Raw genomic sequence first — 23042 nt, 5'->3', positions numbered from 1 at the left:
GTCTCAGCCATAAATTCATACAAATGGTACACAGGTAAGAAGAGTCTGTTCCCATGCAGAATTGCAATGTCTCTTGAGTTTGAATGTCTCTTGAGTTTGTAGTGTCTTGTATGACTCAGACTGCAATCCTTTATCTACTTACCTGGGAGTAACCTCACTGAACTCAATAGGACTTACTATTTATGATAGACATGTGTAGGATTATACTGTTAGTGTCCTCAGATTCTAGCTGCCTTCTAAGTGATCAACTTCCTAGTGATATATCACTGATTTCTTCCAGATGAGACACAAACATTGCTTTGTTGCTAAAATTATATTGAATAAATCAAAGGAATTCCTCAGCTTTCCATCTCTATCTTCAACATTTAATACCCATGCAAATCCAGGCTGCAAACCTAAGCATGCTTTCTATGGAATAAAATCCTCCACTGAACACCATCAAACTTACTTCTGAGTAAACATGCATAGGCAGGATTGTACTGCACATGCATTAGTGAGAATGCTACTTCCTTCTCGCCTGAAGCTATGCTCTCTTGGCGTAAATAAGTCCTTTTTTGTTTAGCTGATTCTTTGCCCCACTGTTATTCACAGCTCTTCCATTTAGCAGCATTGTCAAACGTTCAAAACATTGCTTGATACAACATAGAGGAAGGATTGACAGTAGTTTGAAACGCCACCTAAATTAGATTTAAATAACTGTGTCTAAAGGCTATGTCAGCTTTACATCTGGCGGCTGCTGATCTGGTTCGGTATGAATGGATAAGGCGGTGGCAGCTACCAGAATTAATCTATAGTGACAAAATATGCTGGTCTCACTTGTGAACACTGAAAGGCAACCTGGAGGAATTCGGAAAGCCCCCTTTTCTGTATGTCAAAGAGAACATAGAGTCAAACAAACTAGATAAGTCTCAGAAGGGGCAGATCTTCCTCCATGGGATTGCTGTGGTTAGCAATACCAGGCTATGAAAGTAATTTAGCATTGGAGACTGTACCATTGCCCCTTGACCCAAGGGAGATCCTGTAATGGAGAATGAAATCAGGGAGGCATCCAAAGGAGAAAGTATTACACTGAGCAAATGGCTTATGGCCATGCAATGAAGGGGCCAGGGCTAAAGATGTAGCCCCACAAGCGCTTTGAACACATGTCTACCCATCACACCAGTTAATGTCTCAGTAGAGCTAATGTATACTGCAGTATACAGGAGGTGCCAGCATGGATGACAAGCAGCGGTAAGGTAGGTATTAGAGGCAGGAAGCAGAGAGGAGGAATAATTGGACTGCTGCTGCAATGGAGAGATGTAAAGAGTATCCACAAGGATCTCCTCAGTCTTGGTAAACGGGCATTCAAATGGCAATTGTGGTTTGGTCTCAAGCTCACATAATGGGATCTGAACTGGCAGTTCTAACCAGGAGAACGGATCTTGGGCCAACACTGATTTAAAATGTTAGCAACTGAAAATAAATCTGTCAATGTGATAATGTTTTTAATAGAAATATAAGATCTTACCACTTATGGAATACTGTGTCCTGTCCTGATCACCAATCCTTAAAAAGGATATTGAAGAGCTAGAAAAGGTGCAAAAATTGGCAATGGAAAGAATCAAGGGGCTGGAACAACTCCCCTATGAGAAAAGGTTATGATATTTGGGGCTTTTTTGCTTGGGAAAAAATCTGAGTCAGAGGGGCATGATAAAGGTGTATAAAATTATGCATAGTGTGGAGAAAGGATATCTGATGTCATTCGATGAAGCTGAAGGGTAGCATGTTCAGGAGAGAGAAACAATAGTATTTATTCACGCACTGCATGGCTGAGCTATTGCTGCCACAACTCCTTCCTGAAACCCTGGAGAGCCATTGCAACTCAATGTAGACCAGCCTTTCTCAACCTTGGGTTCCCATATGTTGTTGGACTACAACTCCCATCATTCCTAGAAAACATGGTCAGTGGTCAGGGATGATGGGAGTTGTAGTTCAACATCTAAGGACTCTAGGTTGAGAAAGGCTGAACTAGATGGGCATGTGGTCTGAGATGGGATAAGGCAGCTGCCTTGGTGAGGAGATTTCACCCCTCCCATACACAAGAATCTCCTGATCATCTCCTGATCATCTCTCTGCTGACTCTCCAGAGAGAAGGAGGCGTGTCCTGCCTATCTACTTATTCTGCCCAGCAACATATCTGTGTGTGTGTGTGAGAGAGAGTCAGCCAGTCAGTGTATCGGAGAGAGTGAGAGTGTTAGAGATCCTAAAGATAAGGTTGCTGCTAAGAGCAGCTGCAGACTCTCAGTGTAGCATTGATTTATGCTTAGAATATTCAGCTCTGTATATAGTTTTGTATCATAGTTGTAGTTATAGAATAAAAGGAAGATATTCTACAGAGCTGCTCTCCGAGTGGTTTATACTCTGCAAGACTCTGCAAAACTCTGCTGCGCAACGACTGTATTATTGAGACAGTGAATCCGGTGCTCTCAGCTCTAAGCTGTGAGTCCACAGCACTGTGACCTGTTCCTGTGGGAAAAGGAGGTCTCTGGCGGTGCTACCCAGCTCGCCTAGCCCAGTCGGGGTTGAGGTGCATGAGTCCAGTTGGCGCACTGGCTCTAGGGCGATGCTGACAGGGCATGTGGTCTGAGATGGGATAAGGCAGCTGCCTACCTTCCTACCTGACTGGCCACTGTGGAAAACAGGATGCTGCTCTAGGCTAGCCAGACCTTTGATCTGATTCAGTAGGGATGAAGTTTTTATAGGAATGTCCTGCTAGCCCAAAGGTACAGTTGCCAGTAATTATCTGCCAGCACATATCTCATGGGAAACCAGTGGTTTATAGTGGGTACTGTGTCAAAATAGGAGATTCAACCCTACTCAAATGTGAAGCTTAATAGGCGATATTGGGCACTGTGTTTCAGTGTAACAAACCTTATATGCCTGAAGTGAGGGTATTTTTGAAGTTTTTTCCCCCTTTCGTCATTTGAAGGGGTTGCAATATCCAAGTGTGTGTGTGTGTGTGTGTGTGTGTGTGTAAATGCCTATGAGGGTACATCAGCCTCTACCAACAAACCCTGGACTTTGTGAAATTCCTTTTCATAGGGAAACCCTGGAATCCTTCCAAGGACATGGGCTTATCAAGTCGGATGACTCTTCTTCCAGTTCCGTGGTAAGCAATGAAAGAGGGGGAAACAAGCGTTTCTACTACTTTTGCTATTCACTCCAAACTCCCTATTTGTGGATTATGAGCGCTTGTACTTCTGGACGTGTAAACACCCCAGGAGTGAATTATTTGGTGTTCTTTGTCAAGATCCAAACCTCCACTCTTTTCAACTTTCTGGGCTGGGTTTTTTTGTTGTTTTTGTTTTTTGAGGGGGGGGGGCTTCTTTTCTTTTCTTCTTGAACAGCTTCCCCTTCTCCCTTTGATGCAAGGGCAGAGGAAGGAAAGAAACAGTCTCACTTCATTTTACTGCATCTCAGATGTTGCAAATTAAATAATAAAGCCCTAGAAGGCCGGGGTGGGGGAAACACACACACAGAGAGTAAGGGGCGGACAATTGACCTCTGCACCTAGACACATGGTAGTGGTTGTCCAGCCCCTCCCCCTTCCCCCCATCGTATCCTTGGCAAGGTAGGGGTGGGGGCAAAGGAGAAAAAAGAGAGAGCGAGAGAGCGCTAACTGTATAGACATATGTCTCAGTGCCTTGCTGCGCGCATGCGCGCCGTTCCCCTTTCCCTCCCCTCCGCTCCTTTGCCTTCTCCAACCTGAAGCTGCCTGTGGAGCAACTTCATTCGGGGCTCCGGGCGCTGCTGCAGCTGCAAGGCAGACGATGGCACCTTGGCTGAAGTTCTGCTCCTTCTTCTTCTCCCTCACTGCCTGCTTCGATGGTCCGAGGCTGGCCGTGTCCGCGGGAGGGACCAGCGGCAGCGGGGGCAGGAAGGGGCCAGCGGGAGATGCTTGTGGCTGGAAGGTAAGAGAGAGAAAGAAAGAACAAACGAAAGGAAGGAAGAAAGACTCTTTTGTGTTTGGCTTCTTTTTTACGCGTCGGCGGTGAGGTGACTTGAGCAGGCTTTTCCCCCGGGGCTCCCTTTGCTTCCTCTCCCTTCTTGCACGAGTTAGCAGAACTTGGGGGGAGAGGTGCCCAGAGGTCTGTCAGGAAGCGGGTGCCTGGCGGGGTGGGCGAGGGATGAAGCCCTGGAGCTCCGCGTGCCGACGAGCTTGCAGGTGGCGCGTCTGGGCTGTTGCACGGGCAGCAGCGTGCAGTGCAACCTCGCAGCAAAGGGCAGCGGGAGACATTTCTGCAACGGGGGCAGCAGCTCCAACCCTCTCTCTTTCTCTGCCACTGAGTACTTACTTTCTCTCCTCTCTCTCTCTCTCTCTCTCTCTCTCTCACACACACACACACACACACACACACACACACAATCACAATATCACATCTCTCTCTCGCCCCCTCTTCTTATGCGGCCGTTGCTTTGAAGCGCTGGCATTTCTGCAACTTTCGGGGATGGCTCGGTGGCGGCGGAGGTTGGCTGGATTTTCTCACCAAAGGAACTCGGGGAAGGAGGAGGAGGAGGAGGGAGGGCGGCCGAGGGGAGAAGCCAACAAGTGGGAAGTCACTCAACAGGTCTTTTATCCCCTCCGCCTTCCTCCCCCCTCCTTAACTAGACCTGCCCTGGGAGAGAAGGGATAAAAGGCGATCGCTTGGGCTTTGTTATTTTAATGATCGGAGGCTGGTTTGGCTACAGGCCTAGTCATTAGACCGAAGGGGAAGTGGGGGAATGGGTGTGCTTGTAAGGTGATAAAAGAGTGTTTTAGGGCTTTACCTTTTGTCTCTGTTAGCAGCTTTTGCTAAGTTGCGAAGTTTTCTCTACCACCCCCACCCCCTTGGGTTTCCCGAGTGTGATTTGTGGTTTTATTTATGGAAAGAAAAAAAAGGACTTCTGCAACGCTTTTGGGGGATTTCTCTCCCCCCCATTCCATTTTCAGCCTTATTAAAGATTCCAGATGAACGCTTGTCGAAGGGCATGAGTGACTTTCATTGCCTCCCCCTTTTTGTTAGACTGTCACAGAGATTTCCTTGGATTCAGATCATAACATTGAGTGAGGGGAAAAGTTAACAGCAACCACAACAAAAAACCAAAAACTGGTAGAATTTGTAGCGAGTAGTTGTATGTGTGCTTACAGGAAAGGGCAAGTGTCCACAAAAAATACTTTAAAGGGGGGGGGGCGAGGGAGTACAAAAGAAGCCAAACGTTTGCAAAGAACTTAACTCTCCAATGGGTATATTATTTGCATCTTGGATTTTGTTAACTGATAGGTCCTGTAGGAAAATGCATTCAGCTGCTGCTTCGGTTTAGTGTTTCACATAACAAAAGTGATATTTGATTTGCATATTTTAAAGCTGCACATACATCTGGTTCTGTAGGTCAACAGCACTAGCTTTTTAAAGGCCATAATGCTTGACTGATTTTGGTTTGTTTGTAATGGATATTCAGTGATCTGACAGGAAGTGAATTTTCTGATAAAACTGAGGCAAGAAAAAAACATTATTCATTTAAACCTTATTTTTTTTAATGCAGCCTTTTGTAGATTTATGATACGGTGTGGGGGAAAACCTGACACGTTTTGTACTGTTAGAACAAACCTAAGGTTGTAATTTGCTTTTAAGCACTGGGATCTTTAATCTGTATGCCAATCACTTATTGGAATACATTTGTCTCAGATAATGTAAAATGTATACAGACCAGGAGCCTGCAGTTTTTATTCTGGGGGGAAAGTTTTAGGGACTACACACAGAGAGCTTTTCCCAAGCATTAACTGCAGGATAAGACCCATTGTCCTGTTTGTGTATCTTGGGCTGTATGTAAGTTTTGAATAGACTTGACATACTATTAAATGACTGATGGCCCCTGTAACACATTGTCTGCTCTGGGGCAAGGCTGCCTTTGAAGTGCTACCCTGTAGGAAGTAAAAAGACTATTTGCTCTATTAAAATTCCTTGGTATTTCCTCTGTTTAACCACAGGCCACTTCCCCTCTGCCACTCTAAACACTGCAGGGACACTGACTGATTGAAAAGGCACAAGCCCTGAAGTAATTGCATCCCATTCAGACAGATATTCTTAGTGTAGCTTATTTATAATGAGTTATCCTAGAAATGAAAGATGGGTGCAATTTTTTTTCTGCCTTCTTAAGAAGGGAAAACAAAAATAGGCTCATTGACTTGCACAAATGTTCTCAGGCTGAGGATTGTGATATTTCTTTAGTCGATTATCTGTTGGTAGCTTGTAATTCAACCTTAAGTTTGTTTATTCAGAAGTTAAGTTCCACAGAGTGCCCTGGGAAACGTCAAAGATGGTAAAATTTAATAAGAGTATAAATATTTGTAGGCTAATTATGGAATAGCAAGTAGCATTCAGAGTGTGAGAGCACCATTATTTTGATATCATAATAAGCATGTTTTTCAAATTTCCAGTTATAAAATTTAATGTTGTGCATAACTTAAAATAATACCTTACAAGGGGGGAATATCTTATGGGGGGGGCAGGCGGCAACATTTTTTGCTGTGGTGGTGAATAACTGAGGTCATTGGGATTTAGAAAGTGTGTCTATGCATATTTAAGAAATAACAAGCCCCCTCTTTGAATTTGGTGAGACTTACTTCTAAGTAAGCATGAAAAAGATTATGCTGTATGTTGTATTATAGCTATTGGCTAATTAAAGCTGTGGGGGGAAATTATGACGACCTTTTAATAAAGATTAGCTGCGGTTTCCAGCAGCTTAGTCTAAAAGATGATAGGGTAGAACTGAGCCATGATGTGAACTTGCCCATTTTTGTTCTTAAAATACGAATTCTTATTCTTAACCAACCAGTATCTTTCTATCTTATTATGTTTTATAGATATTTAGTGGCTGTTTTTTTTTTTAATTTTGTAAGCTGCCTTGATTTTTTTTATAGAAGTGCAGATCATAAACATTCAAATAAATAAATAAATCATAAAAGGAGTGCTTGCCAATGACTGGGACATTTTACTATGATATAATAAATATGACCGAAGAGTAAAACATCACTGGTGATTGACTAAAATAATTCTTCTGGATTTGAAAACTAAAAATAATGTACTTTTTGGGTTGATTTATGTCAAGTACAAAGGGTAATAGGCATGAGGACCTTTAAACTAATACTGTACTAGTGAGTTGTATCCAGTGCTGTGTTAGTAGAGTTCTGCTCACGCAGTGGGCTTCCCCTTCCTCTCCTCTCCACATGCACCTCAAAAACTGCTCCAGAGGGGCCCTCCATTCTCTGGCGCAGATTTTGAGCATGTGCAAGGGAGCTGCAGAAAACAGAAGGGAGAATGTCCAAGGGTAAGTCTGTTGCACAATGGAATGGCAGCATTGGATACAACCAATTGTGTTGTGGTGGAAGAATAAAATAAGTGTTGTGTATTATTTTATCAGTTGTATCACTTTTTAGTGTATCCTCTCTCTGGGAAAAAAACTCCATTTTTTTAGTTTCTAGATAAAAATGTCTTTTGTGAAATTTTGAGAGCACCTAATAATTATAATATTCACTAATGCTATTAACTAAATAATAATAATAATAGTAATAGTAATAATAATAATAATAATAAATTTTATTTATACCCCGCCCTCACCAGCCAAGACGGCTAACAACCAATAATAAAAACAAGTTGATTAAAATACAACTTAAAAACAACATTAAAACATTAAGATACAGCCTCTTCACAGGAGGAGAAAGGAAAAAAGAAAGAGGGGGAGGGAATCAAATTGATTCTAAGCCAAAGGCCAGGCGGAACAACTCTGTCTTACAGGCCCTGTAGAAAGAAATCAGATCCCACAGGGCCCTTGTCTCAAGAGACAGAGCGTTCCACCAGGCTGGAGCCAGTGGCGAAAAGGCCCTGGCTCTGGTTGAGGCTAATTTAACTACCTTAGGGCCCGGAACCTCTAGGGTGTTGCTATTTATGGACCTTAAGGTCCTCCGTGGAGCATACCAGGAGAGGTGGTCCCGTAGGTACGAGGGTCCCAGGCCGTGAAGGGCTTTAAAGGTCAAAACCAGCACCTTAAATCTGCCCCTGTATTCCACCGGGAGCCAGTGCAGCTGGAAAAGCACTGGGTGAATATGCTCCCATGGCAGAGACCCCATAAGGAGCCTCGCTGCAGCATTCTGCACTCGCTGGAGTTTCTGGGACAGCTACAAGGGCAGCCCCGCGTAGAGCGAATTACAGTAGTCAAACCTGGAGGTGACCTTCACATAGATCACTGTCGCTAGGTCGGGGCGGGAAAGGTAAGGGACCAACTGCTTGATGCGGCGAAGGTGGAAAAATGTCGCCTTGGCTGTTGCTGTAACCTGTGCCTCCATGGAAAGGGAGGCGTCAAGGATTACACCCAAACTCTTAACGGAAGGCAATGCCACTAATTGGGCCCCTGCACTAGTTGGTCCCTCATCCCCATACCATCCCGACCCAGCCAGAGGACCTCTGTCTTCGAAGGATTTAGTTTCAATCGGGTCCCATGAAACCAACCAGCCACAGCTTCTAAATATCTGGTCAGTGTGTCCGGGGCCAAGTTGGTATGGCCATCCATCAGCAGATAGAGCTGAGTGTCATCAGCATATTGTTGACAACCCAGCCCAAAGCTCTGGACAATCTGGGCAAGGGGGCACATAAAGATGTTAAAAAGTATCAGGGAGAGGATTGTGCCCTGCGGCACTCCACACACCAAGGAGTGGCGCAACAACATCTCCCTCCCTAGCGCCACCCTCTGTCCCCAACCAGAGATAAAAGAGTACAGCCATTTACGGGCTATGCCCTGTATCCCCACGTCAGCTAGGCGGTGGTCCAGAAGATCATGATCGACCATGTCGAAGGCTGCTGACAAATCTAAGAGAATCAGCAGTCCCGACCCGCCTCGATCCAGTTGTCTACGGAGATAATCTGTTAGGGCAACCAGAGCCGTCTCGGTCCCAAAACCAGGACGGAACCCAGACTGAAATGGATCAAGCCATCTAATTAGGGGTTTAAGTCATGCAAACAGATTTCTACTATCACATGGTTTAATGTTTACTGCAGCTGGGGATATAGCGCCCATGGATGCACATATATTTCTTCTTTACTGTAAGCAAATTGTAGAACACTGCATCAGGAACACCAGCTGCGGCAGCGCCAACCATCTGCTGGGAAGGAAGGATAAGTTCAATAACTTGGTATCCCACAAAAAGTGGTCCTAGTTAATAACGGTACTGTTTTGTTGTTGCTAATGTCTTGTGCTTCGTTCATGATTTGGGGGCAGACAAATTAAACTTCAAAATGTAATAGTAACACCACTTCCAATGAAGGAGAGTCTATAACCTCCCAAGGGAGTCTGTTCCGCTGTTAAACAGCTCTCACTGCCAGAAAGTTCCTACTGATATTTAGTCGGAATTTTCTTTCTTGTATGTTGAATCAATTGGTTTGGATCCTAGCCTCCACAGTAGGAGAAACCAAGCTTGCTCCACCTTCCATGTGACAACCCTTTTGATATTTGAAGATGACTATTATATCGCCTCTCAGTCTCCTCTTTACCAGGGTAAGCATACAAAATTCCCTCAATAAGGTGCCATCCAATAATCTTAGGGATTCTACTCCAGATTTGTGTAGGGTTTACTTCTTAGCTTTTTCTTCTCCTGAAGATATCCTGCAAGCCAGTGGAGGTTTAGGATCAGAGTTTTCCTTCTCCTAGATGGCTCACCTTCCCAGGTTGATGAACCCCATCTGCCCCTCTATGGCAGGTGCAGAAATTGCCTTCTTGATTGTTGGATCCGCTATTGGTCTCATCCATGAAGTGTTAGTAATCACAGCATCTTTTTCTAAGTGTATTCTTATGTGTTCTAAGACCTTTCATTGTATCAATGTCAAGGTGACCCGTTGGTAGTCACCTGGGTCTTTTTATAATAATAATAATAATAATTAATACCCCGCCCATCCAGCTGGGTTTCCCCAGCCACTCTGGGTGGCTTCCAACAAAATATTAAAATACAATAGTCTGTTAAACATTAAAAGCTTCCCTAAACAGGGTTGTCTTCAGATGCCTTTGAAGATGGGGACAACATTTGCCTGCCTCCAGTCCACAGGGACCTCACCTGTTTTCCAGGAATTCTCAAAGATTATAGAAAGAGGCTCTGAGATGACATCCGCAAAATCCTTTAGAAGAAGAAGAAGAAGAAGAAGAAGAAGAAGAAGAAAAAGAGTTTGGATTTGATATCCCGCCTTTCACTCCCTTTAAGGAGTCTCAAAGTGGCTAACATTCTCCTTCCCCTTCCTTCCCCACAACAAACATTCTGTGAGGTGAGTGGGGCTGAGAGACTTCAAAGAAGTGTGACTGGCCCAAGGTCACCCAGCAGCTGCATGTGGAGGAGCGGAGACGCGAACCCGGTTCCCCAGATTACGAGACTACCGCTCTTAACCACTACACCACACTGCACCCTTGGATGCAGCTCATCAAGTCCTGGAGATCTGAATTCATTTAAAGTAACCAGGTGTTCCCTTACTACCTCTTTTTCTGTCTTTGGTATCCCTCCTGGCATTGTTTATTCTGTTATCTTCCAGTTGGACACTGCTTTTCTTTTCCATGAAGACAGAGGCAAAGTAGTTGTTGAGCTCTCTTATTCTTCCTCTTGCTTTTGCTCTTGGTTTTTTTTTAAATGATGCTATTTTCTAATGGGTAATTAATAACATTTATTTTGGTTTTGTTGTTTGTATGTTCCTGTTCCTGTAAGCAATTTTGAATTTCTTCAGGGGTAAAAGGGATATAAGTTTTTCCAATAAAATAAATTAAGAATTTGCAAGCCCAGATACGTCTTCTAGTTTTTTTTGTGCAACGATCTTTTAACATCCAAACTTCATTGTGAATATTGTAATTATGACTTCTGATGGGAGTGGAGCTATAGAGTGATAGAAAAGGCACACCCAAATATATACCTCCAGTAGGCTTCGTTAAACATGGTCCTGTTTCAATGATCAAAGGTAAAATCGGTTGTGTTTACCTGATATTAGGATCCTAGTCTTGCCACTCCTTAAACTAACCATAAGATCATTTTACTTCCACAGTTATGTTTAGTGACTACCTGGCATGAATGCACTATTGTGGATTCAATGTGGTTCAGCTGATTTTTTCCTTGATCTACTAAATGCCCACTCTCATGTCTTTAAGTTAACACCTTACATTAGAAACCTGACAGCACCAAATTATCGAAGGTTATTCACCAAAGCCAGACTAAATGCTTTTCCTTCTGCAGTGTTGGATGGCAGGTTGAGAGGAGTTCCCTACCAGGACAGACTTTACTCGTCCTTAAAGCACTTAAAAGATCCTATTATTTAAAAATAAGACGATGAGCTTGACATGTCTTGTCATTACTATTGTTGTCCTTTTCCCTTGAGGGAGCCAGTGTGGTGAAGTGTTGGACTAGGACCTCGGAGAACACAGTTCAAATCCCCACTCAGCCATGAAGCTCACTGGGTGACCTTGGGCCAGTCATAAGAACTTAAGAATAGCCTGTGAGGGGCAAATAGCCAATAGCCACCCAGTCCTGCACCTGGTTCTCACAGTGGCCAATCAAATGCCTGTGAGAAACCAGCAAGCAGAGCATGAACACAAGAGCACTGTCCCCTCCCATGGGTTCCAGCAAGTCCCTGATTCTCAGCCTAGCCTACCTCACAAGGTGGTTGGGGGATTAAATTAGGTGTGGGAGATACAGGTATGCCACCTTGAGCTCCTTAGCTCAAGAGAAAAAAGGGGGATCTAAATGCAATAAATAAAATCTTGTCCCTTCTAGGTTTGGGGTGGATTCCCCACCCCCACCCCTACAGTTTAGTAAACCGTTGACTAGGATGTTGCAAGCTTTTTGCCTAGTGTGGTGTGAAGGATAAGTGACTGCTTCACATCTGGCGTCAGCCATGAACTTACAAAGTGTAAGTTTGTAATGAGCCTGCCTCTATCATTCTCAGTCCTAGTATCAGTAATATGGGAAATAATATTGACTTACTTGTAAGGATTACAAACAGATAAATGTACTTTCAGGTACATGGAAACGATATGCCAATGTTAAGTATTGTCATTACTACTGCCACAACTGTTATTTACTTCCTGTCCAGGCTAAGGAAGCTGAATTGTGGGATGGTAGACAAAGCAGTGGTAGAATAGTATTAGGCTGTTTTCCAGGCTACCACAAACTCTAGCATCAGTTGTTGAATGGGGTAAGGGCAAGTATAGTGAGATATTATATGGATTTTGAGTAGATAGTAAGGGCCAGGAGCTGGAAAATAATTATGTGCAAGGATATTTTAACATTTGGATGTACTGTAAATTGCCCTGCATGTCATTGGAATTTGTAATAATCACCACCTATTTATATTATCATTTTTATTGCACAGTTCAAGGGTTCAAAGTGCTCTTCATCATGCCAGCCCTCAAAGCTGGACCAATGTAGTCCCCATTTTCCCAATCCTGTCTTTCTAGGCACTTTCTCATTATTCTCCTGCCTCAGGCTTCTGTTTGGTCCAGGTCTCTTTGCCTAACCTTTTCCCTAGGCCCTTCCCTTCTGCAGCATATGAATAGAGCAGAGAGTAATGAGAATAGCATATGAATAGCTCAGACAGCATGAAAACCACTTAGCCATCAACTTAGGATCAGAGCAGTGAGCAGGGCATCCAAGAGCAGTGAGCAGAGCATCCAACGAAGACCTTTTGGACTGTCTGGCCACTCTGATGATGAGAGACGGATAGCAGAACAATAATAAAGGCAAATATTTGCAGCAGTTTTTTCACTTCCAATGGGAAGGCTATTCATCTCCCGATATCAAAACTGACAGGGAATCCAGATTTATATATGTAGTGGTATTTCTGCACAACCCATTGGCATGCGTCTGATGTGCAAGTGTGACAGAGCTATGAAAGCCACTTACTTCTACAACACATTATTAGCCCAATGCAGGCATTATTTGTTCCCTTTACATAACAATATGGGAGCAAGGAGCAGGGGTTGAGCTGAGTAGCCCCATCCCTGATTTTCACTCTTTGTAGGTCAGACCCCCCCTTGACATGTGCACATCAAGCACAAATGACTGGGCAGGAGGCTTCACATGTATAGCTGTATGCTGTTGATGCACACAGGAACTTATAATGCCTGAAGCAGTGGAAAGCATAGACTGCGACTTGCTTAAACCCCTAAATGTATTATCCAGGTTTTCCTCCTGTAGTACTGGAGACAGGCATTTCCTGCCCAGATTCCTTTTTTTTCAAGCGTTTAGGCCTTTAAATTGCACTTGTAGACTGCAGTTGGTTGTATTTTTCACTAATAACTCTTTCACTCTGCCCAACATTCTGCCTACAAGAGTTAATAGTGAAAAATACAATTTCAGTCTTTCTTATTACTTTTCCTTGTAAGTGAACATGCCCAAGCATCTCTGCACCTTGATTACAAGGAGGAGCCAGCATCAAACAGTAAAAGGCACAGATAAGTTAATTCTGTGCTTATAGGATTGTAAAGTGTTTCCAGTTAAAACAAATACTTGCCCAGTAATCTGTTTAGATTTAATTTTTCTGAATTAACTTTGCTCTTCTGCACCTTACTTCTGTTTCTAGTAATAAAAAAAGCTGTGAACTGTAGGTTCTCTTTTAAAATTATATATTTTCTAAAAGACTTTAAAAAACTTGCAATTTGTGTCACAATTAATTTAGTCTCCTCTGCACATACACACCCATTATAAAATACTTTGCCATTAAGTGGACTATCAAGTACTCATCTCTAGTAAAAAGGGTTTGAGACACAAAATGGTATTTAATTACCTTTGCATGGTTTTGTTCTCATTTTAAAGATATATTTTAAGCATTGAACACTCCCTTGCCTCTTCTAAACAGTATGAAAAGTATATTGAGTAGTTTGCCATGAATGGACTCAGTGGTGGAGCAAAACCTGGTAGAGCATATTATCTTAGCAGGCAGTCTTAGGTTTTAATTTCTAACCCTTCTCTGTCTCCAGTGGGAGGGACTAGATATTTCTGATCTTGCTCCTGACCATATTCAGATCCAGCCAAGCACTCAGTGACTTCCCTGACTTTTTTGTATGTAGCTGTGGGAAAATTCCTGGTTGGCTGGCTATGAATTAATGAAAATCCTTACAATGCTTCACTAATGATAGCTCCTGCGGGTTTAAAAAAATGCTATTGCCTTTTTTTAATTTGAAGGAGGTCATGGAGGTTTACAGAAACTAAGAGAAGGTAACATCTGGTTGTGCTCTGCTGATGGCTGCTTTTGTGTGAAGAAAAAAAGTTATGGTGTTTCTTCAGCATCAAACGCTTTCAAGGTGATCCTCATAAGAATTCCTTCTAAAATGTGCTCCACTCAAGCTGTGAGTTCTAATTAATAGTACTCTTCTGAAATGCTGGATCTTACCGTTATACTCCCAAATTTCTAATACTTTAATCCCAAAGGATTACTAAACTATACTGGTTTGATAATTTATGTAGTAGACAGTTGAGTTTTTTAAAAAAGCCCCCCCCCCTTAAGACGTTTGATGATAAAATAGTCAATATAGTGATTCACCTATGAATGTCCAAGCTATAATTGGTCTTAAGCAAGACTGAAATAAGGGTTGATACCTTCTGTGCATAGTGCGTTTTTCCTTGTGTGCCCAGTTATGCTCTTTGAAATCCACCAAGGGCATCTACTTAATGATACCATCTGGGTTTCTGGTTCAGCCAGGAATTTGCATAAAGAGTGGTGCTCATGATGGATGTCTTCCAAATATGGAAATCCCTCCTGCTTCAGGGTTGTAAGAGTTTTAGCCTGAGCACATTCTGGAAATACTCTAAAAGAGGGTGGGTATTCCTCACTTTAGGGCCTGTTCTGGACCCTAAGCCTCCCACCAATTTTGTTAGCTGCAAAAAGAAAAACATAGACACAGCATTGAGGTAGGTAGAGTTCTGCGCCCTAATGGAGATGGCAAATTGTCCCCTTCCCAGTAATCCAAGCAATCATTTGATTTAAAAAGGGGGACTAAACCACCTCCTTTGCTGATCTGTGTGGATCAGTTGAGGAGTGGAGCTGTGAGCTTGTATGTGCTTGTATGCATGTGATAAAATGCATGAAAGAGTGTGAGAGGGTGCACCCACTTTTGTCCACACACAACATGTGGCCCCTGCGGGTTCAGTGGACTTGAACCTTGATGTCATTACTCCTGCTAGAAACTCTGAAGAGCTGCTGCCAGTCAGTGTAGACCAGGGTGAGGAATCTGCCCTATACCTCACAGGCCAAACCTGACAGGTGGGTGAGGCAACTCACCTGTCAATTACCTAACATCACAGTGATATTAGGCAATGATAATTGAGACTTCAAAGCACCACACAGCGCTTCTAGAGAGCTCTGTCCTATGCTTTGGGCCCCTGCTGATCAACAGTGATTGATGGGTGGAGATTTCAAGGCTGCTTTCAGCAGGGGCCGACTTTGCAACCAAGTTCCTCATCTCTTGTCTGCCCAAACATGATGTTATAGTGTTCCATTATTGAAGAAAGGTAGGATATAAATGCTAGAAAATAATAATAGACCGTGTGCCATATTAAGCATGGAAGAAGTTGGTCTGAGAAGATTGGGATAGGTGGGAAGTAGCACACACACACACACACACACACACACACGCCCCCAAAAATTTAACATCTGCAAAAAGCCATTGGGAATGATATTGGGAAATTTGGAGCATGGTGTCACCAGTGTGCCAGCGACATGCACCTCTACTTCTCCATAACTCCATAATAGCTGTGCAAGCCCTGGACCAGAGTCTGAATGCAGTGGTAGACTGGATGAGCAGCCAGCAAACTGAGTTTGAAGACTGAGACAGAGGCTCTGTTTGTGGGCAGGTGGTTCCCATTCTAATTTCTCTGAAAGAGCAGGTATGCATCTTTGTCATTAGAAGTCCAAGTGACCTCTGCTTCATGGTATGTGACAGGGGATGTAGATGCTGCATTTAGACTACAGTGCTCAAGCTGTTTATGCAGGTGTGTTTGCATGCCACCTAAGTTTAACTGATGTTTACTGTGTCATCTAGCATAGCTTTCTTCAGTATCATTTCTCATGATACAATTCCTGTGGTCCCATCTTCCTAGCATTTTCAGACAGGTAGCTAAGTTAGTCTGCAGCAGCAAAAACAATGAAGAAGACTGTGGCAGCTTCAAAGACTGGCAGATTTATTGTGGCATAAGCTCTATAAGCTCTAGTCCACAAACTTTATGTCATAATAAATCTGTTAGTCTTTAAGATACTACAGGTCTCTTTGTGGTTCTTCCTGCCATGAAATCCAAGTGTTTGTTGGTTAGAATGCATGTTATTTTTTGCAATCAGGAAAACTTTCAACCACTTACTAAATGCCACCATGCACAATGTGTTGCAAATAATGCATTCTAGCGGTACATGAATTATTTTCATTGGAAATAAAGGATGCATCATCAGTCTAGTGGGAATTTCATTAGACTCCAGGTTCATTTTGCAAGTGAAATTTCAGCAAGGTCTGCTAAAGTTGCAGAAACACCCAGAGAACCTTTAATAATGGCAAGTAAGAATCTTTGCTTTGCATCTCATCTCAAATGTAGCATCTCCATCAACACAGTATCCTGTAACAAATACTCTTGTGTCTGGTATGCCATTGATGTGGAGTTAGGGGCATTCCAAAATACCAACACTCTTTTGTTTTTGTTTTGCAGCCCCCAAATGCACTGGTGCATTTGTCACAACCAAGGAAATCACAGCAATTTTTAGACCTATAGTACAGAGTTGCAAAAGTACAACATAAACCTTGTTAGTTAGTAGTGCAATAATACATTCAATTATAGTATGTGTGTGTAAAGAAACTCTGTCACACATTTCTCTCCATTAATATGATCCTGGGTTTATGCCTGAGGAGTTAATGTTCTGTAATTACTTAGCCGTCATTACACTTATACTCCAACTCCTGACCAAAATAAAGTGTAAATCACAAAAAAGAGGTTAAAGTGTCAGTAAACTCTGTCCCTTAACAGGTGACAAGCTCTTAATGTGTGGTGTTGCAGAACAACAGCAGAAACAAAAACCCTCCTATCTTTTATTCATAAGTTCAGGATAATACCAGAGGGTACAGCTTAGGTATCTCCAAATAGTTGCATTTCTAAGATTAATTCACTAATCATGCCATTGACTTTTTGAGTAAGGACCACTAGCTGTGAAATGTCATGCAGAGTTTTTAAATGGAACATTCAGTTTGCTAAAGAATGAGCTGCAAAGACAGAACTTTCTCTTTATGGCTGTTAGCAGTAAATGCAAGAATCAAAGCCGCAAACTGAATGAAAGGCTAAACCCCCTGTATTATCCAACAGTTTTAATAGGTATGAATAACTATGTTCATTCCACCTTTGTGATATTGGACATGTGTGTGTTCCTTGTTTTCCCTTTCCTTTCAGAATTTTGCTGTATGCAACGTATTTTTGTGATAGGTTAGTGTTTCTATTCAGTGCTTTAAAAATCTGCTGGTTTAAAATCAGAGTTAAGGCTGTCTCTTGTTGCTCAAGTTCTACAAAACAGGAAAACAGGAAAATAATACTGATGCCATTGCTGACTTGCCCTGTGATGAGCATTGATGTTGTGCAGTGTCATAAATTGTGCTTGTTTACAGCTTACCTTACATGCACCTGCAACTTCCCTTGGTCTTTCAGGCCCAAATCCAGATGGAATGATGGAGTGTCTGGGACCATCAAGAGTGTCCCATATTGTCTTGGTTCTGCATTGCCTTATGAAACATTTGACCCTTACTGCATTGCTAGAGGAATCCTTCTGTGACATGACCCCTGGCTGTTTGTTCCTTATATCAGTAACCGGTGGGATGGGTTAACATTAGAGATTGGGCCACCTTTTAGCACCCTTCGTCCTCCTTGCCACAAAGAAGCTTTTCATGTGTCACTACAGAAGACTGAATGACAAAGAGATTAAAAATTTCTTATTCTGGATTTGGACCTGCAACCTGAAGAATGAAAGGAAAATACTAATTCCACTACTCACAAATGTTGTTTGCAATTCATGGTTTGTCTGGAGCAACAGAATCCATGTTCAAGTGACACACTAGGCCAAGCCGTAGCTTAACTCATGGCAGCACAGCAACAGGAAGATTTATGGGAGGAGTACAGTAGCTGCAGTCTGTCTGTGGGGAGGCAGTGTTTGCATGTTTGTGCTATAATCCATGGTTCAGCTTAGCATGATGTGCAAACCTGGCCTTAGTGTTTTGTGCACTAGAGTTGCTGCACCTGTGGCGTCAGTCAAAAGTTTTTACTTTTAGAGAAATGGAGGAGGAAGTTGAAATCCCGAAGAACAGCAAATCTAGCGCGTGCTAAACCCTCACCTTCTTTCCCCGGTCAAAATAAGACTAAAATCTGCAGTGATTTACTTAAGACCAGTGCCAGAGAATTGAGGCTCTGCCTTGTAAATGGGTACCACTGGAGCATTTGGAAGTTAGTCCTGTTCATGTCACATTCTGGTACATGTCCCATCAGTACGGGTGAAGCTTGTAACCTCATGTTAATGGCATAGCACCAGTTAACATAGTTGGAAGCACTTCAACCTGTAAATTCTATGGCCATGGCTTCCAATTTTCCTAGCTCTCTCATTTCCTTATTTTCATTTGCTACTTGCAAATAGCAAGGTCTGGATGAAAGGTTTTTTTATAGTTAGAATTATAGTGGTACCTTGGTTTAAGAACAGCCCTGTTTACACACTATTCGGTTTACAAACTCTGCGAAACTGGAATTTGTGTCCTGTTTTGCAAACTTTACCTTGGTCTAAGAACGGAAGCTGAACGGTGGTAGGGCACCGCCAGCGGGAGGCCTCATTAGGGAAAGTGCGCCTTGGTTTAAGAACGGTTTCGGTTGAAGAATGGACTTCCGGAACAGATTAAATTAGTAAATTGAGGTACCACTGTATTAACAGGAGGTTTTATGTACAGATCGTAATTAAATATAAATTAATTATTTGCAAAATTCCTAATTTTAGTGAGTATGACAATGTATTTCTGGTAAAAGGAAACCAGGAGGGTAATTGACAAGAATAACAACTTTGATTTGTTTTAAAAAGAAAACAGTCTTGATGCTCTTAAATTTTCTGCTGTAGACTGAAACTCACCTTCTGCCCAAATTTGTTCTAATCTAGTTACATGGAACTTTTATTATTGCCAAATGGCTCAAATAATATCAAGGGCTTTTGAATTTAATTTTTTGAATTCAAGTTGTGGGTCTGTTTAAGACATCTCTCTTATTCTCTTTCCCCATTGATCAAAGTAGAGAAACCTGTGCCTCTGTTTTTGTTGCACACATTGACAGTCTATGGATAACATTACATTTTTTCAGCATGAAACTGAACACTCTAAATCCCTAAAGCAGTCTCAAACGTATGGTTAATAAAAGAATTTATTGTACTGGATGTCATCTGTTATATCACTCTGGGAACAAACCTGGCAGTGAGTGGACAGGAAATATTTCCATTTCAAATCACTACAATCTTTTATGGTCTAGGGCAAAAGTGTCTAATTTCAGCAAAGTCACTGAATAGTGTGTAATGAAGGCATTTTAGTTGATTAAATGCATGTTATCACTTTTCAAACAACATTAGGGTGTTTTCTTCCCCCCTCTGTGCTTTTAACAGAAGCGAATATTTCTGTACATATTATGTGTGTTCTGTCTGCAGTACTGAGCGCTAGAAATATGTTTTTCCCCCATTGGCAGAGAGAATAGTATGTATTTCCAGATAAACAATTGGGCATTCCCAGGAGGTTAGCAAGAAGATAAGCTTGTGAACCATAGCCAAAGCACTCGTAGTTTTAAAGGACTGCTTTTGTAATCAGCTACTTCCTCAATGGAGAAGCTTGAGGAGTTGCTCCTGTGTAGCCATTGCTGTGTACTTGTTTTGACTGCAGACTGCTTCCACCCCTCACTCACTCCACCAGTGCAAAATCTGTGTGAATGACAGCCATTTGTGTGGAAACTAAATGCAGTCACAATGCAGAACTTGGAAACACAAGTCAGGTTTAATAAGGTGCCGTAGCCTTTGCAGGCAAAAGGTCCTGGGGCCATTCTGTGGCATCTCCAGTTAAAGCAATCTTGAGTAGTAGGGCCAGGAAAAGTGTCTTCCTGAGACCAAGGAGAGCCTGTGCCCCACCTGGAATGGACACATGTGCTTTTGTGTCCAAATGAGCTGGCCTTAACTGAGATGAATACAGAAAATGTTTTGCCTTCTTGATCTTGGCCAGTAATTGGGAATTACAAAAATAGTTGATTCTGTTGTTTGACCTGACATTACGGTTTTGAGAGGACAGTGGGATTGGGACCTTCCCTATTGTCATGGGGCAAGAACTCTTTTGGATGTTGATATGACTACCCAGAAGTGGGGGGGGGGGGGAGAGATACTTTGAGGATAGATTTGTTTTGTTTTAAAATATTCAAAATGCTGCCATGTGGGGCTTTCCTGTTCAGTGGTGTGTGACGGAAAAGTTTGTTTTGCTGGGCAGGTTGGGTCACCAAGTGTTTTCTTTTCCCCTGCCAGCAAACGGTTAACGAACAGGGTCCAGGAGGGGGAGTTGAAAAGGAGAGGATTTTGAGAGGGAGGTTTTTTTGGTTGGGAGAGAGGGAATGAGAGGAGAGAGAGTTGGTTCTGGGTAGAAACATCCACTCTGAGGAATATATCACAAGCTAGAGAAAGGAGTCTCTGAGCTTAGTGTGAAGGACGGTGTGTGGTGTCCTGTAAGAGTAATAGGCCAGGAATTAACTGGGAGGCTGAGGCTGAGCGGGGAGAAGTAGAAGATGTGAGAATACAGTCTACTTAGGTCTCATTCCAGTCAGGAGTGGAGAGATTTTTCTACAAAAAGAGAAGACTCCGAAACCAGTTCAGAGGGGTGTGGTGATCCCTTGGGTCTGTTACTTGGAGAACCTCAGGAGTAGGTTTGTCTAAGGCAGGCATAGGTAAACTCAGCCCTCCAGATGTTTTGGGACTACAATTCCCATCATCCCTGACGACTGGTCTAAGGGGTGTGTAACTGACAGGAAGTACCACCTTGTTTAAGAACCAAAGTATTAAGCAGCAACAGCTGTACAACAACTGAGAAAGAACTGAAGTGAAATAATATTATAATCTGAAGTATCTTATGTTTTACCCACTTTGTGTCACAAATTTCCTTTGTTTAATAAAATCTTTGTTTATTTGATCAAATCCTGCCGTGAGACTCCAAATTGTTAAGTTTTCACTCACACAAGTCCCTCACAAGATAATCTGGGGTAGTTTGTAAGCATTCGTGGAATTGGTGTTCCGTGAGGTGGGTGCACTATATTTAAGTGAGGGCGGGCCCAACGGCGCCAAAGGAAAAAGTGCCGTCACATGGTGCAGCCAGCTTTTTGCTCTCCTGCAGAACCTGAAGTTCTTCCAAGCCTGCTAATTGATACTCCCTCTTGTGACTGGGTGGTCCTTTGAACAAGGACACTTTGAAAATTGATGTTGAAGGCAACTTGGTGGAGGCTGATTCAGACTGAGGCAGAGGCACTGGGTGGAGGGTAGTTTTAACCCTCCAAGTGCTATTTTGCCACTCTTAATTCCACACCTTCCTTGTCCCAAAGCTGCCCTTTGTTCAAGGAAAGCAAACTTAAGTACCACAATCAGAATATCTTTAAATACAGAATTCATCAGGCCTGGTGTCCTAGTTTGGCATCTACTGATAGGGATTTTCCCTATAGGTTTTAACTGCCATAGTTGCTTCAGAAGAAAGAGAGCTGTCCCCCTAGTTTACAATGCATGATTGTCTTACATAAGCCAATATATACGAGATGCATTTCATTAGTATGTTCAGGATCCCCATCAGAGTGTTGTGCACAATTAAAAAGTAAACACACAAACTCAACAAGCAGAATTGAAAAAGGCAGCATAACAGTTCAGCATAAAAGTATACTGGAGCAAATAAAGCCTAATTAAAATGTCCCCAATGGGTACCTAAATAATGACACAATTGGTGAGCTTTCCTGGAATGGGCATTCCGTAAATGGACATGCCACTTATTTTCAAGTGGTAGTGGGGATTGGAAGAGAGACTCTGATGTGGAACATAGCATTTGGCCAGACAGTCCCAAATTTGGGTGGTAGAAGACAATCTTACAAGTTGGTGTGTATTAAAATATTTTTAGTCTGGCTCTCATCCTTTTGGATACCAGGGTGGTATATAATGAGCCTGTTAAAATAACATAAAACAATAATACCAAACCGTCATCATATACAATTTAGAGGCAGCTACAATCATACAGCAGAAAAAACCGACATAACTTAGAAATGCTTGGAGAAAAACAAGTTTTCATCTGTGTGTGCATAGCAAACTACAGTTGCTTTTACTTGCTGACTCCCAGTTTAACTCCTTATCATACAGATAAGTGAATTACTAAAGCTTCTTTGTTAGAACTATGAAATTCATTTTCTATTCTTTTTCTCATGCAGATATGGGCAGGGAGTGGGTGGGTAGAAGTGCTGCAGTAGAGTTAGAGAGCACATGCTCTACACGGAGAAGATTTCAGGTTAAAAAGAGTAGGTAACTGGTGGTGGGAAAGACCTCTGCCTAAAACTCTGGAGAGCCATTGCTAGTCAGAGTAAGCAGAAATAGGCTTGGTGAACAAGTATCCTGATGTGGTAGAAGGCAACTTCCTAATGTCTTGATGGGGTACATAAATTTGACACAAGCTCTGTTGTCAGACTTCCAGTCCAATAGGTTAGGCACACAAGCGGTCATCACTGGAAGGAAAAGGAAGATAGGGAGATCAGTTGGGAAAGGTCTGAATGGAAGTTCCGTGTTTTAAGACTTGTGTTTCAACCCAGTCTTGGCTAGGTGGATTATTCCTAGTTTATGCTATTGAATATAGGGAAGGGTTTTTTGCATCTACGTAGCTAACTGTGACAACTGTCCACTCTGTGGTACATTGGGAGAGAGAGAGAGAGAGAGAGAGAGAGAGAGAGAGAGAGAGAGAGACAG

At 42.5% G+C, this 23042-nt stretch overlaps 1 protein-coding gene across 2 annotated transcripts in view; it reads left to right on the top strand.

Annotated features, from left to right (window-relative positions):
* The first annotated feature begins 3671 nt into the window (after window positions 1-3671).
* The window catches only part of IL17RD (interleukin 17 receptor D), a 58437-nt gene continuing 39066 nt past the window's right edge, over window positions 3672-23042 (top strand). The window contains exon 1 of one of the 2 annotated variants that reach the window (XM_080996776.1): window positions 3672-3950. In XM_080996776.1, coding sequence (XP_080852902.1) covers window positions 3810-3950 — 141 coding nt within the window. In that variant the 5' untranslated portion in view covers window positions 3672-3809. The remainder of the gene's footprint in view (window positions 3951-23042) is intronic. The other variant, XM_080996775.1, reaches the window with a different exon arrangement.

The sequence above is a fragment of the Podarcis pityusensis genome (assembly GCF_964106645.2).
Source record: "Podarcis pityusensis genome assembly, chromosome: 2".
Taxonomy (NCBI): Eukaryota; Metazoa; Chordata; class Lepidosauria; order Squamata; family Lacertidae; genus Podarcis; species Podarcis pityusensis.
The sequence above is the reverse complement of the archived record's forward strand: the minus strand, read 5'-3'. Positions and strand labels throughout refer to the sequence as shown.